The 16,545-nt window shown below is 41.5% G+C and overlaps 1 protein-coding gene across 1 annotated transcript; it reads right to left on the bottom strand.

Annotated features, from left to right (window-relative positions):
* Positions 1-1,082: 1,082 nt before the first annotated feature.
* Positions 1,083-11,069, bottom strand: LOC147208427 (alpha-1A adrenergic receptor-like). Its single transcript, XM_086134858.1, has 2 exons — positions 10,013-11,069; positions 1,083-2,340 (listed from the first exon to the last, which is right to left on the bottom strand). The coding sequence occupies exons 1-2, from the start codon at positions 10,926-10,928 to the stop codon at positions 1,781-1,783; spliced, it is 1,476 nt and encodes a 491-aa protein (XP_085990984.1). The 5' UTR covers positions 10,929-11,069; the 3' UTR covers positions 1,083-1,780.
* Between the last annotated feature and the right edge of the window lie 5,476 nt (positions 11,070-16,545).

Genomic DNA, 16,545 nt, shown 5'->3' with positions numbered 1-16,545 from the left:
CAGTTAGGCTCATCTCCCACTTATTGCTTGTTAAATATATTCGGCACTGTGTTTGTTTTTAATGTCTCCTCTCCAAATATAAATCACTTCTTGTCCCGGAAATGTTCCCTGCACTTGTGCGTGTCTGCCTGTTCTTTCTTGTGCAGTTCGACAAAACATGCGTAAGTATATGTTTTGTAAAAATTGTGCCATAACATGTCATTGGGCACCTTGTTTGCTGTGTCTGGTCGACCATTTGCAAATTTTTGCTCTGCATTATCCCGTTGTTTTCTTTGTGTCGTCCTTGTTGTCCAATGTGTGTTTGTTCTCCTTCAGTAAATTACCAATGTTGGACCCATTATAGACGACATGTTAAAAATGTTGCCATAAAAGGGAAATACAGTATTGCTTATCGATACAGACACATATTCATCAGCTCTTATGCATTTTTCAAAGCAAAACTAATTAATTACTACCAATAAATTCACACATGCAGGGACGGTGCTACATGTTAGCCAGGGATGGCTTGTCACTCTCTGGTCACCACCCTGGTCATCCTCACACCTAGGGGAAACCTTTGATATACAGTATGTCATTTTTCTATGTTCAAATGGATGCAGTCTTAGATGCATTCATACTCTGCCATGTTTTTTTAAAAATTATTATTGACTGCAGGGTGGCCCAGTGGACCAGTGGTTAGCGGGTCGACCTTACAGTGCAGAGATACCAGGTTCAATTCCAGCTCTGGCCTCCCTGTGTGGAATTTGCATGTTCTCCCCGGGCCTGCGTGGGTTTTCTCCGGGTACTCCGGTTTCCTCCCACATTCCAAAAACATGCTTGGCAGGCTGATTGAACACTCTAAATTGTCCCTAGGTGTGAGTGTGAGCGTGGATGGTTGTTCGTATCTGTGTGCCCCGCGATTGGCTGGCAACCGGTTCAGGGTTTCCCCCGCTTACTGCCCGAAGACAGCTGGGATAGGCTCCAGCACCCCCCGCGACCCTTGTGAGGATGAAGCGGATTAGAAAATGAATGAATGAATGAATTATTAACTGCATCTTTAAAGAACAAATGTACAATTGATCTGAATGCAAACTGTAAAAGAATCTGTCGTCAGTTCAAGACATTTAATTCTTACAGCCAACGTCAATCAAAACCATAACTTTCACACAATAGCAAGCAAGTTATGAGTTCATCATACCATCAGTCATGGTTTCATGAAATAAAACTCACACATACAGTGGGTACTGTATATATAAATATATAAATGTATATATATATATATATATATATATATATATTTATTTATTTATATACACACACACACGTATATATAGCCGATAAAATGTTATAAACAATTTTCAGTGTTCTTGCCCTTCACACATGGAATGCGCAATGCAGTGACAATAACACTCTATAACAGCAATAGTGTTATGGCTGTCATTTTCAGTGTTGTATCACTTCTAACATCAATTTTCCAAATGAGGAAACGGGTACACGATTGTACAAACCATATTATACTTTAATTTCACAACACTACATTAACAAAGCAAAAGACTGAAATTAATACCGTTTTCAACATTTTACTGTACATCAATCTGGTCACATTCAGGCATTACAGATAAGATGCGGATTTTGTAGCGCAAATACTTTTTGTAATTTCCCAAGTCACCGCTTTTTGTCCCTCTTCCTTAATTGTGTCAGTGTCACCAAATATGGAGAAGTCCCAGCAGCTAGATGTGTTGACCACAGAACCATTATTTTTCAGAGATGGATAAATAGTCATTTTCTATAGTGGATGCAGTCACACATTGTTAGATGGGTCTGTACAGTCTTTTCCAACCGCTCCCTTGTCTTTTTCCTTTCCAAAGGAGAAAGAAAAAACTCCAGAAGTCATCTCTTCCTTAACTTCTCCTCCCTTCACACCTGTGATGAGACAACCCCGCTGGCAGTCTGTTTGGCTGCCAGGCAGGATGTTGGGAGAGGGTGAAGGACTTGTAGTCCAGGTGTACAATGTCTCGCCCTCCGGGCACGATGGTAGAGCCTGGCTGAAATAGCTGGGGCTCGGGCTGGCCGAGGAACCCAGAGTATGCTGGCTGCCGTTCAAGCAGCCAGGGGTGTGGTCATTGGATCCTTTGCGTGAATGTCCAGAGGAGCTGAACGTTGAGGAACGGTAATTATATGAACTCCACGTAGGGCGTTTGCGTTGCTGACACTGGCACCGAAGGATGCGAATGAAGGCCAGTTTAAACTCTCGGTTATAGCAAGGGTAGATGATGGGATTCAGGCAGCTGTTGAAGTAGCCCAACCAGAAGATGACCTTAAAGAGTAGGTCAGGTGGGCGCAGGTTCACATTGAAAGAGCCTGCAAAATAAAACAGAGAGTGAACCATGTCATTTCATGCAGAAACCACAGGACAGGCCAAATATTAGTCATTGAGTGGCAGTAGATCAGTGATACTCAGCCAGTGTGCTGTGGAATATTGATGTGCTGTCAGAGGTTAAGGCTGTTTATTACTGCTAATGGTATCTCTGTCCATCTATGTGAGCGATGTATAGGCAGAACAATTAAAATGATCTTCCACTAAGTGGCAGTGTACAAAACTAACCTATTTTGTGGCACCATTTGTTTGTTGGTATGCTATGTACGTAATTGCTGTAGTTCCTTGTTACACTGTTTCTCTGAAACCTCGTAAATTAAAACTGAAAGTCTGTACACACACAAATATATATATATACACACACACACACACACAACAGCACAAGCTGTATGCATTTAAATGAAAATACAATAGAATCATCTGGATTTTGTATCCTGAGCCAGATGATTTTATTGATTGCAGCCACTTTACAATTCAGTACACCATTCAGTGTACTGGTACTTGACTAGTGCAGTGTTAAACACATTCAGTGTGGTGGCCCGTTGTATTTTAGTGCATTGGGCCACATTGAACTTTTATCACTAATGCACCCCCCCACCATGAACATTTATCACTAATGCACCCCCCCCCCCCCTTTTCTTTTGACTATTTCTATCTGTTGGCAATGCTTCACTGAGACTATCTCACCTTACATAGACATGCTAACTGTTTTAGGTCGTGTTTTAGGTTTAGGTCCATGTCACAGTCAAGCTGATGTAAATTTTGTGTCGCCACTGAGTGGGAGCATGGACATAGAAAGCTGATCAGTGCTTTTTCTGAACAATCCATGGATCAATCTCATAGGTATTTGTCGAGACCACACAATGTCCAGCAGTGTTTCCCAACAATGCGTCATGGGAGGAGTGCCACAAGAATGGCCTGCAGAAAAATGCTACTCCACTAGATGGCAGAAGGTACAAATAACTGGGTAGGCTACAGTCGTCCGGTGAATCAATGAATCTGATTTCAATTACTATGAGGAAATGCAGACCTCTGCAAAAGTGTGTGTTGCATTTGCTGAGTAGTGAATGAAAATTTCTGGCTCTAGCCCAAGATGTAATGGGTTCTTTCATTTGACCTGCTACAAACTTGATACAATAGTTGTCTGGGTGATTTTGCGCAATTTTGCTCTCAAATGGAAATAGATGATTGACCTCAGTAGAAGGGTTGCCAATGCTAGGGTTAACTTAACGTAAGGCAATTTAATTGAGACATGCACATATACAGTAGAGTGGTAGTTGTGCATTTCTTTCAAGTAAGACACTTTGGTGCACCTCCCTGCATTTTAATCTAATGCAGGCATGTTCACCTCCGGTCCTCGAGGGCCGCTGTCCTGCCCGTTTTAGATGTTTATCTCCTTCAACACACCTGATTCAAATGATCGCTTCATCAGCAAGTTGGGAAGAATCCTGATTCGAACATTACTGATGTGAGCTTACTCAACGTAAATTCAATTGTGTTAATGTTTCTTCTAACATTCCCCATGTTAATGCTCATCCATATTTTGGAAAATATCTCAAAACACCAAACAAAACTAAAATCTAAGAAAAAGCACACCAGGGCCTTGTTTCAGTAGACCGGTGCCCATTTGCTCGGCAGTAAAATGGACGGAAACTTTATTTTCGTGCCTGTACAAGCCCAGCGAACCATGTTTGTGCCTGTCTGGACCTCGCCCCTGACTCGTCCAACAATTTCAGAACAAAAAATAGTCTACGCTGGGCATGAAAACGGGTGCATTGTCATTTTCGTGCAGGGGCAATGGTCTTGTTCAGCGTCTTTGTGAATTTGGTAGACGCACTATGCCTCACTGTGAGTTTCTGGTTTGCCCTCCAGGACTTTTGCTGTATTTTATTAAACAAGCAGACAAATACAGCTCTGTGCGGACATGTGTGTTTGACATCCTGGTATTCCATCCATCCATCCATCCATCCATTTTCTGATCCGCTTATCCTCACAAGGGTCGCGGGGGTGCTGGAGCCTATCCCAGCTGTATTCGGGCAGTACAGCTGGGAACCGGTTGCCAGCCAATCGCAGGGCACACAGAGACAAACAATCATCCACCCTCACATTTTGGAATGTGGGAAGAAACTGGACCCAACTAAACCCAACTAAAGATTTATGGAAACATAAGGAATGGCCATTATACAATACACTTCACTCTTTCTACATGTTGTTACGATGCAGCCGTGCACCAAAATGCAGATTTAAAAAATCCCCTTAATAGTCTAGACAACAATGAGCTGTAAAAAAAAAAAAAACCCAACAAAAACAAACACAAGACATATGTTTTCACAAGGATCAATACTTTTATGCACTCTACACACAAAACTCTCGAATTTAGAATCAAGAATTTAGCAGCTACGTTTCATAAACATGCCCTGGTTACAAATAATCAATTTAATAATCTACTTTAATTGAAAAGGACAGAACTATTTTGGCTCTTCGAGGCTGCTCTCCAATAAACCACAACATGATTACATTTATGGAAAATTGGTTTTAACGTCTCGCTAGCTTGTCCTATCAACCGTGCAGCCCCATGACCCGTGGCCAATTTTACTCTTCATTGCTTTGTGACACGCTCATTAGGTTTCCTCCTTCTCTATAATGTTTCTATTACCTTTGGAGCTCTCAGAAATGAACACAGATGCAAAGAATATTTCTTCCAAAAATGTGTTTGTACAGATAAAATTGATTCACACGTTCAACTGTTTCTGTCACGTTCTGAGGCGCGGTGCTTGCAGCATTAAAGGCAAGACTTTCACAGGACATTAGTGCCTGTTTGGGGTGTTGAAGAGCTGCGGGGATGGTGTGATGTGAAGTAACGCATGTAGGCTATCCCCTGAGTTCTAATGATTCCTCTCCCATTAATGAGAAATATACAGCTCATTGAAAGTAAATATCGAAATATAATTTTCTCGGTATGATATGTTCAAAATGCTTTATTAGTGGAGCTGTTTTCCACTTGGAGTGGAGTCTGACTACAAAAGAAAAAACAATTTTGCAAATAATGTTTTGCTTTGTCCTTTTTGTCAAGACTTTGTTGTTGATTCATTTCAATATAATGATGATGAACGGAGTGGATGGCTGGTTAGCATGTCCGCCTCACAATATAGTACTGTATAGTATTGTATAGAGGTCAAGGGCTCAATTATGGGCGCTGGCCTTACTGTGTGGAGTTTGCATGTTCTCCCTGTTACTCCAGTTTCCTCCCAAATGCCAAAAACACCAGATTAATTGGACAATCCATATTGTCCCTCGTGATTGTGAGTGTGAATGGATGTTTGTTGATGTGTGCCCTACGATTGGCTGGCAACCAGTTGTGGGTGTACCCCGCCGACTTCTTGAAGAAGGCTGGGATAGGGCTGCAGTGCGCCTCGTGAGAATAAGCGGTGGATGGATTAAAGTGACATAATAGCATACCTGTCAACTTTTCGGAGCGCCAACCTGTATAAACTACCAAAAAAATCCTTATAAAGAGCAAAAAATCCTTATAACATACCAAAGCATTTTATATGTCAAAATAACGGCAGAAAAAAACCAACGAAATTTTCAATGACATTATATATTGTAGATCTCCATAATACAATGTCTGGTTAATGTCTAATCATCATTCTAGTTAGTGGCATTACTGTGTTCAGAGTTGTATTCCTGCGTTACTTTTTTCACCAACTCCAAATGCTGACCCATCGGCTCGAAGTTACAGCATCCATTCATATTTACTTTGGAAATGAACTAGCACCATTCTGGGGGGGGGGGGGGGGGGATTTTCAGAATCCGTATGATTTGTGCGATACGGCCATATACGTAAGATTCACCACAGAATCCGTATGAACTATGGCTAAACCGTATGAGTTGACAGGTATGTAATAGTGGTCGACATAAATGTGTCTCAGTGAACACGAGAGCGATTTTCTGAATTTTGATGAAGATAAGACTCATCCGTGGTTGAATTCTTGTGAATTAGAACAACATATTGAGCATTAGACTTTCATGTGTGCACGCATTTTGTCGCATCAATTGCATATGTAAGAAAAATGACTATTTAGTGAGTGCACACGAACAAGTCTCATTTGTAATCAATTGGCTATGTCGTTCCAATATGCCATAGAAACTATTGACTGTAAAAGGAAAATAGGTTTTCGGACAAATCTGGTTGTGTGTGGATATCCATTTATGTTGAGGCTAAATGAGGGTGTTTAATTTTCAGGAAAATTGCCTGAAGTAACGCTTACTTGTTCTTTAGAATACTGAGATTTGTATACCAAATGTTGCTCCAGGTGATTGCCATAAAAGGACATCGCACTAATTCAAAATTTGATAAGACACGACTTTTGGCCCCGAGATTATAAATATTTCAGCTTTTTTGACAGCTAAGTAAAATACAGTGAACGACTCATTAAAGGGATTTTTTTCCCCCCCTTCAATAATTTCACATCAAGGTTAACAGTAAGATAGCGGTACTGGTTAGTGGTATCTGAAGTCTGAACAAAAAGACAAGAGTTCTCTGCAGCACAGTAACATAATCACTCAAGTGTCACATGATCCAGAAGGATTTGTGAAATGTAGTCCAATCGAACCAATACATAGGTTGAACCACTGCAAATGTGATGTGAAGCAATTCTCACAAACAGGAGTTAAAAAACGAAATATTTGTTCAGCGGTTCACAGGAAAGCAAACACTTTAATCATTTTATCCAGTAACTGCCTGAGCTTGTAAAGCAAAGTGCAGACATGCTCATACTTATTTCTTTCTCCTTCCTTCGCTTTTGATCCATTTTTTTTCTTCATGGTTTGATTTGAAATGGTACATTTGCATGTAACTCGAGTCTTAACAGCACAATATGTGAATGAGCTGCAAGATTGTTTGTGCAGCCTTAGTTTCATCCAAGTTTAAAGTGGTCATAATGTGAAAACGTTTGATGCCTTGTCACACTTAATCAGTATGCTCCACCAAAGATGGTACTGAGAAATGCTCTCAGACGTTTTTGTTTTGGCAGTTGGTCAGCCAGTGTTATGTAAACAGTCTCCTCTTGTCCCCTGACTATGTGCTCCGTGAAGCCACTTCCATCTTGAAATCACAACTTGAGTATTTGTTTCGTACTTTTAGCTTCTAACAATGAACGGAGGCTAAGTAATCCCTGCTCTGGGACATAGCTATGGGAACCTGTGGAAGCTACACTGGCCTTATATGACCGCAGTGAATTATAGCACATGTGGAACTTACATGTTTACAAGCATAACACAGTGCTCCGATAGGTCAGTGACCTGATTTGACATTATCTTGGATATGTCAGTCTTGGAATGCTTGTTACCCTCATTTTGTTGAGTGTGCACTTGTGCATGCGCCTATTTTAAATACCAGTAACAACTTGATATACAGTACATTTAAGGCCAAATGATTTATCCCCTGGCAAGCCTTTGCATTAATTAAGGGAATTTGTACTTGTTGAGTAAGAACATTTAGCCGGAAATGACAAAACTGGCAATGGACTAAAAGATGACGCCTTAAGAATTATTGCAAACTTCTTACTTCTACAAGTGTCATGGTTTCCATCTGTTTCTGTTTGTTTGCCAATTTCTTCTTGTCGGATTACTCACCTTGTTCAGGACTCACGTACCAAGTATAATTTCCGAGACACTCATGATATTGTTTTTTCCGCTCTTGTTGATAGTATAGTTTGTTCTGAGTAGTATATTTAAAGTATTTATTCAATGTGCTGGATTTTCATGTCTTTTCTTGACAACGATTAATGTTGTTTATTCCTTGCCAGTTGCAACCCCTTTTTGTTATTTACAATTCATCCTGACTCTGTGTTCCAGTAACTTAATTTGTCCTTTGTCGGTCTTGCGCTTATTGTAAATAAACATTTTTTATAAAAGACCTTTGTCCTTGTTTTTCAGGATTGGCTTTTGCTGCCATTCAACATCATTTCATAGTTTAATAACATAACTTGCTCAAATGAGCTCAAATTTTAACGAAATGTATTAAAAGTAGCGTGATTGGCTGGGATAGTCTCCAGCATGCCCTGCGAAACCTTCTGAGCATAAACGGATCAGAAAATGGATGGATGGGTGGATGGGTGGATGGATGGATGGATGGATGGATTAAAAGAAAGTTAATAAAGTTAAGGTTTGATGTTAGTTTAATGTTTTATTTTGGGAAGAATGACATTCACGAGCAATGGGATGAGATTTTGTGTGTTAGAAAATGGTTAAACACAGTCAAACAAGAGTGTGTAACATGCATTTTTGAGGAACGTCAATAAAAATACACCAACTGGGAAAGCCCATTTGGACATGCAAAAAAGAAATCGTATTATAGGCAGTGCACATATTGAACAATGGCAGAGATTTCTGAAATTCTTTTTTAGAATCTATACATCCTTGATACGTTGTTGGAATTTTGATAAATACGGTACAATTATTTTCAACATGAAACTCACAGAATGCCACTTGCCATGTCAAATATTCCGATTTAAAATGATGTCAAATATTCTAGAATTAATTACACTGCGGTTTTTTTTACACTCCATTGTCAGCCGCATCAGAGAGCTTTGGCGTTGTCCACAAAAAACAGTCAGAGTCCACAGAGTCTAATTGCCTGAGCATTATTCTTGCATTTGCTAATTTACTCAGTAGCTCACGGAATACTCTGAAGTGCTAATGAGGTCCTGGCAAACCGTGAAGATTTTTCAAACTCTTGCAAACAATGACTGTCGCAAAATGAGATTCTAATGAGTGTGAGCAATCACTTCATAATACCACTTTACCCAACATATTGTTCATTGCAAAAGTTTTAAATCTCTAAAGCACATTGAAGAGAATACATAAATGAGATCCAATACAAGGACTATAGTGGACATTCAGCTTTTCCAAATGTCAGCTTCATGATATCCATCCATCCATCCATTTTCTGAACCGCTTCATCCCCACAAGGGTGGTGGGGTGTGCTGGAGCCTATCAGCTTCATTATGTTTCATTCATGTGGTCCAATGTAGAACCGCATTGCATCATCCAGACAGGTGTTTCTTTTATTTTGCGTTTGTAATATTTTGCTATGTGGTGAATTGAACATTATTATCTATCTTTCATCATTATAATACAAAAAACAACCCAACAAATGTGCCCTGTTCACCAGATGTGTGAGTTGATTTGGAGAAGTTAGGCAAGAAATACAGTGAGGGTACAAATTTTAATAGACTTTTCCATCATAAACTAAGCAGAATATCACACGCACGCACACACAGTCACTCACACACACACACACAACACACACACACACGCGCGCGCACACTCACACGCACGCACGCACGCGCACGCACGCACGCGCGCACGTACACCCACACGCACACACTCACACACGCACACACGAACAAAAGCGTACCCAAAAATGGAGAATTACGCTCACAAATAAATAAAATGTTATCTTGTTATTCAAGTTTTTGGGTGAGTGTGATAGGCAAATGTTATTTTTGGTCGATGTGGCAAATCCAAAGTACAGAAATGAAAAACGTATGCTGCAAGACCAAGAAAAAACCCCCGTATTATCTGGATTCCACAGTATAAACCACAAACGGAAAAAAGAAAAATAAATCAAATCTGACGACGAGAACTCACCAATGGGCAGGGCGAGGAAGAAGGGCAGCCAACAAAGTGTAAACATGCCCACCACAACTCCCAAAGTCTTCGCCGCTTTCTTCTCCCTGGAGAATTTGAGCAGTTTGACGGTGAGGGAGCTTCTGGCCTGATGTCCGCGGCCCTTGCTGCCGCAAGTTGCCGGCTCGTCGTGCCCCTGAGAGCCCTTGTGGATCCTCAGGGTCAGCTCGCCGGAGTTCATCCTCTCGCGCATGACCCCGGCCTCCAGGTTCTTGGTGGTCCGTTTGGCCACGATATATACCCGACAGTACATGGCCAGAATGACGACCAGAGGGATGTAGAAAGAGCCGAGGGAGGAGAAGAGCGCGTAAAAGGGCTCCTCGGTGATGGAGCACACGGTGTCGTCCGGCGGCGGCTGCTGTTTCCATCCGAGCAGGGGTCCGATGGAGATGACCACAGAGAGCACCCACACCCCGAGCATGGCAAGCAGTGCCCGCTTTTCCGTCACGATGCCCGGGTACTGCAGCGGGTGACTCACGCCGATGTAGCGGTCGATGGAGATGACGCACAGGCTCATGATGGACGCGGTGCAACACAGCACGTCCACCGCCGCCCAGATGTCACAAAAGATTCTGCCGAACACCCAGTAGTTGAGGATCTCCTGGGTGGCCGACACCGGCAACACCGTGGTGCCCAGCAGCAGGTCGGCGATGGCCAAGTTGATGATGAAGTAGTTGGTCGGGGCGCGCAGGTGCCTGTTGCACACCACCGAGAGGATGACGAGGATGTTGCCCGCGATGGCGAACACGATGAAAGCACCCAGCACCAAGCCGAGCGGGATGGCCCGGCGAAGGTCCACTTCGGCGCGTTCTGTGCGGTTGCCCCCCGAGCTCTCATTTCCCCATAAATGAGTGACATTGTGAGTGCTCATGCTCATTTTGACCGAACGGCTCCTCCATAGCAGGCTTCACATGTCCGGCGTGGCTCGCTGCAACTCACCCAACTTGCATAGTTGAAATGCTCGCGTGAAGCGTCGTTCCCCTTTCTGCTGCAGTCCGACTGCTCGGTAGACAAGTGAGCCGGGGGCGCGGTGGGGGAGGGGGTGGGGGGGGGGGGAGCCAGCATGTCACCCACTCAGCCAACGCATCACTCCGGCATGATGCCGAACACAAAAAAGTTCGAGGAAACTTTCGAGGATGTTTGGTGGAGTGCCCCTACATGCCCCTCTATTTGTGCATCCCCACTGTGGGAGGGGGCTTGATCCAAATAGCACAGAAATGTAACTGCTGTCCTGACTGCAATGAGAAGATTTATTAACCTTTATTAATTTTTATTTTTTTTAAATTATACTGCACACCAACAACACAAATGTCACCAAAAATGATACATAGTTTAATTGTCATTTATTAAAGAGCATTTTGTATTTTTGACTATCATTATGTGTCATGGGCACACATAGCGTACAAAGTAAATAAATATGAGACAAGTGATGATCTGTCACTTAAATGTTTTGCTGTCGTCAACGCGAATGTTATCAAAGTTGAGTCACAGTCAAGTGACATCATTGATATTTTTCCAGCACAGTACAGCGGTCCCCAACTTTGCAAGGCAAGTTTATTTGTAGAGCACAAATCATACACAAGGTAATTCAACATGTTATTTTACATTTGCATGACATGAAATGAAACAAGAAGACAAATAAAATTGTTGCATAAAGCCTAAAAATGATCCTTGAGTTAATTTTAGTTTTGCTTTATTTACCTTGTGTAAGGGTCAGCGTAGCATCGGTTGAAATAATGAAGCTTTACTTGTGGTCTAAATGTTCCTTTGAAGTCCTTTTGGCTCTTACATCAAAACAAACATGACACCATGAGTCATGAGCCTTTATTAACAATGATCTCCATGCATGTAAAATGTATTGTCAAAATTGTGTTTATTGTCAATTTTCTTTTGACAATAAAACCATTGTGCTTTACAGTCAGGGTCAGAGTAAATAAAAGCCACATGAAAGCTAAAGTCCTCTTCTTTTGGTGATATGCAAGGGAGCAATGACATATTTAATGAGAAATATTAATTGTTAGGGCGGCCCGGTAGTCCAGTGGTTAGCACGTCGACTTCACAGTGCAGAGGTACCGGGTTCGATTCCAGCTCCGGCCTCCCTGTGTGGAGTTTGCATGTTCTCCCCGGGCCTGCGTGGGTTTTCTCCGGGTGCTCTGGTTTCCTCCCACATTCCGAACACATGCATGGCAGGCGGATTGATCACTCTAAATTGTCCCTAGGTGTGAGTGTGGGCGAAGACAGCTGGGATAGGCTCCAGCACCCCCCGCGACCCTAGTGAGGATAAAGCGGTTGGGAAGATGAATATTAATTGTTACTACCGCCACTGATGAAAGCAGTGAACTTCTCAAGCAGCAATTTGGGCAAAGCTCGCAATGTTCTTGGCCAGGAATGTCAGGTGCTCAGGGCATTGTGAGCATGCGTGTTATCATGCGGAAGCAGTGCTGAAAAAAAAAAGTGATTAATTAATTAAGTCAAAGCCGGCCCGGTGGTCGACTGGTTAGTGTGTTGGCCTCACAGTGCAGAGGTGCAGGGTTCCATTCCGGCTTTGGCCTTCCTGTGTGGACTTTACATGTTCTCCCCGTGCCTGCGTGCGTTTTCTCCGGGTACTCCGGTTTCCTCCCACATTCCAAAAACATGCATGGCAGGCTGATTGAACACTCTAAATTGTCCCGAAGTGTGAGCGTGGATGGTTGTTCGTCTATGTGTGCCCTGCGATTTGCTGGCAACCGGTTCAGCTGGCTGCCCGAAGACGGCTGGCATAGGCTACAGCACACCCCGCGACCCTTGTGAGGATAAGCGGATCAGAAAACGGATGGATGAATATAAGTCAAGTTTAAATAATACAATGCATTTCTCAGTGAAGGAAACTCATGTGTACATTGAGATATCGAAGTTGTCAGGGTATGACCTTTTCCACAGTAGTTTGTCATTTTTGTTTAATCCATGTAACATTAATAAACTTGATCAAGCAACATACTATTCTCATGTTTTTTTTCTTGGAATATGAGAAAGTATATTATTTGAACCCCTCACATTTAAGGGACTGTCCCTCCAACTTGAGTAAGTGAAGTTTTATTTTAGCTCTAAGTGGCTCCCCATGATATAAAGTAAACATTTGCTTGAGTCCTTTCCAGATCCTCTTCAGTGACCCTTTTTGGCTTCATTCTCCGTGGATACGTGCCTTACTTGCTGTGAAAAGTTAAAGGTGAGAGGTAATAGTATCTCTTTGACCTTACAACCATATGGTCAATGCAACGAATACAGCGAATTTGGTGAGAGAATGCATTTTTATGATAAATGGCTGCAAAAGCATATCTTCATACACATTTTCTATGGTTAACCCTTACAGGAGAAAGTGATTGCATCACTGCTATTTATACCGTATGCAGTATGTTTTTTTGGTTTTTCTCCCTAGAATATCTGTCTGAATGCCAGCTGGTAACAGAGCCTGCTTGCACACAAATAGATAGCAGCCCACCTGGATGAGTGGGTTTATGGTGGAGTGTACATATTACAGGGTGTCCATAAAGTCTGGGTACATTGTAAAACACACATACTTCTTAAAAACAAAACACTTTTATTTGTAGTGTTGATAAAGCATATTTTCAACATGAATCCCATAATTTTCAAGGCATAGTTGATGTACTTTGCAAAGTTCAGGTGAACTGCATTGCTGTCGATTTTAGCACATTGCCTGGTTATGCGTTCTCTCATGTGGTTTAAATCTGTAATCTTCATTCGAGTGCAATCTCTTTTCGAATACCCCAGAAAAAAAAATAAAGGGGAGAAAGGTTTGGTAAATGTGACATTCCCTATGTACCCAGACTTTGTGGATACTCTGTGCAATAGCCGTTCTTGTGTCATGTGCTCAGATTCAAAAAACTCATTTGGTTGGAAATAATCCAAAAATGTCAGAAAAAAAATGATCATGATATCAATTATAGATCTATGACTGTTGTGGCAACAGGTGGATGTGCAAATTTACTGTACCTTGTGCCGTAGAATGGAAGAGTATTTAATTGTTATGCGTTGAACTAAATGCCATTTCCATTTGAAAAGAGCAAAGATGTACTTCGATTCATAACTCATCATTTTCAGACAACGTAAGCGAAATGTTTTCATTTCCTGTGGTGTCCCTGAGGATCTGTCACTGTACACTAGTGCACCACAGCACCCAGGTTGGGAATAACTGGTTTAATATGAGTGTAACATGTCAAGTGGTTACATTACATGACCGAATGGAAACAGTTTAACTGGCAATATGGTGCCTTCTCCCCTGACAGAACTGCAAGTCCAGTTCTTTCATTACCAGTATTTATGTTGGCCAAAAGGGGTTTGGAGCCAATAATGGTCATGAGACATCACTTACATTTGATAAAGCTCTTATGTGGCTTTTGGCTGACCTTACCTCAGATAATCACTCCTGCACAATCAATATGTTGGAGCAGCTTGTTTTGACAAAGTAGCCGTGTGAGAGTGTAGTTAGTTGATGAGCCAGGGTGGAACGGTGGAGGTGAATTTTGTGGCTGCGGGCGGCCTCTGGCTTGAGTCCAATGGCCTCAAAACAATGCTGCTGAGTAGACTCCTCAGCGGAGCATTAGTTGATTGTTTCCGAGGATTTGCGAGGGCAGTGACACTTGTGACTTCAGGATCCAAGTTGTGAGTGTGTGTGTGTCTTCGGTAACCCATTGTATGTCATAAAATGTGTTCTCCTGCAGTTGAGGCACAGTGAAAAACAGGCGGAGGTGTGGGTTTTAGAAATAGTCAGTAAAAAAAGGGCTTGGTAAAAAATACTGATGAGGGCTTTATTATTTAGGTAAGCCAAATGAAGAACTAGTAACAAGTTAAAGTAGCAAGTCAACGAACCTCGCCAATTAAGCTTTGGCAAATAAGTTGTCCAAATATATTTGAGCACAGGCAAATGCACTCAGAAAAGGCAAACGATAACAACTCTAGCATTTTCTAAAATTTTCCACACCAAACTTCACACCTGTTGAGATCAATTATAGTGTTTTAGCTTCCTTTGTTCCTTGAGTTGTTCATTCGTTGATTTCACGGGACATAAAAAAATACTGGAGCAATCAGCAGCTATGTGCAGTTGGAGTGTACTTTCATCTGCTCCATGACTTTGCCTTAGACCTTCAAGAAGATTAACAGGGGACACCTTGAATGAAATGTACAGTCCATGCATCATGTATCAATTGAAGCATGGGCCTGTGTTTTCAGAACTAGATATAATTCTTTTCTATCAAACTCTGGAAACAGTGCATGGGAGCACTGGTGGTTTAGTCATGGCTGAGAGCGCTTTGGCTCGCGCACTGGAGTGTTTGAAAACCGCAGTGAAAAAAACCCCACAGTCGTCGTGATAAGTTTTAGTAGTGACTCAAATTTCATGTTTTAGTAAATTTGCTGCTTCAGCTTTCATATTTGGGATTTGCATTGCTTGACCTAGTTTTTTTTTTGTAATGAACAGATTCATCTAAATTCATTTTCTAAAGCATGGCCCTGGGGCAGCTTTTTAAACACTTGATTTATATTCCCACAAGGTTCTTTCAGAAAAGGGCTCTGTGTATGAAATGTATGTAAAATATTCTTTCAAAATGCTGAGGCAGACTAATTTAATGACTGTACATACAGACCAAGTAGTAAAAATGTGGACTGGCTGTTGGACGCATACAAGGGATCACTTCCAATATTCCATTTTTTATTCATGTAAAATTATGTTACCAAAATGTCTCTCGTGAAAAAAATGAACATTTCACAAAAATCACACTTAAAAAGTAATGTTTGTGATGTAATAACTTGAAAATCCATTCATGAAACATGGAGAAGTAAGTCAGGACCCTAACTTCTTCGAAATGTCGCCAAAATATAATCTCATGCAGCCAGAGAGACATCGAAGTTGCAGGAAAGGTGTGCAGTGTTTGTCATATAATGCTTTAACATTCATACAAATTGATATTAACTTGCTCATAAAAATGCTTATTAAGAAAAAGGCTTGAGTTGTTGCGTCTGAATACAGTACTTATTACTTGCAGTGGCGTAAACGCCACCAATTTGTGAGAAACTAGCAGACTCAAGTAAAGAGAAGTTTTCCAATAGTTCTGTGCTACGTGATCTTGAACCCTATTTTTTTTCCTCAGAAAATGTTTGTTCTTTTTATACGTCTGTTTTGATGGAGTATTTCTTTCACTGTATCACAACTACACAAGCACATTTTTGACACATTTGTCTGGGCAAAGAAATACCAGCCGATTGTCTTTGTTGCCTAAAAACAATTCAGACCCAAATATAGGGAGATCACGTAAGCCAAAGCTTAAATAAGTGAAGGTTGACCCGCTTGCGCAGTCTGTAAAAATTGACCTGTTTTATTGATGAGTTCCTTCTTTATATTCAAATGTACACAGCCTCGTCGATAGTCATTCTTGTTTTAATCTTTTTCGCCTTGACCTGCCAAAACATATCAAGCAGTGCTTGCAAGTTTTCCGTGATTA

The sequence above is a fragment of the Hippocampus guttulatus genome, chromosome 2, assembly GCF_054856545.1.
Source record: "Hippocampus guttulatus isolate MCC_2025c chromosome 2, RoL_Hgut_1.0, whole genome shotgun sequence".
Classification (NCBI taxonomy): domain Eukaryota; kingdom Metazoa; phylum Chordata; class Actinopteri; order Syngnathiformes; family Syngnathidae; genus Hippocampus; species Hippocampus guttulatus.
Note: the sequence above shows the minus strand (reverse complement) of the source record. Positions and strands in the feature narration are given on the sequence as shown.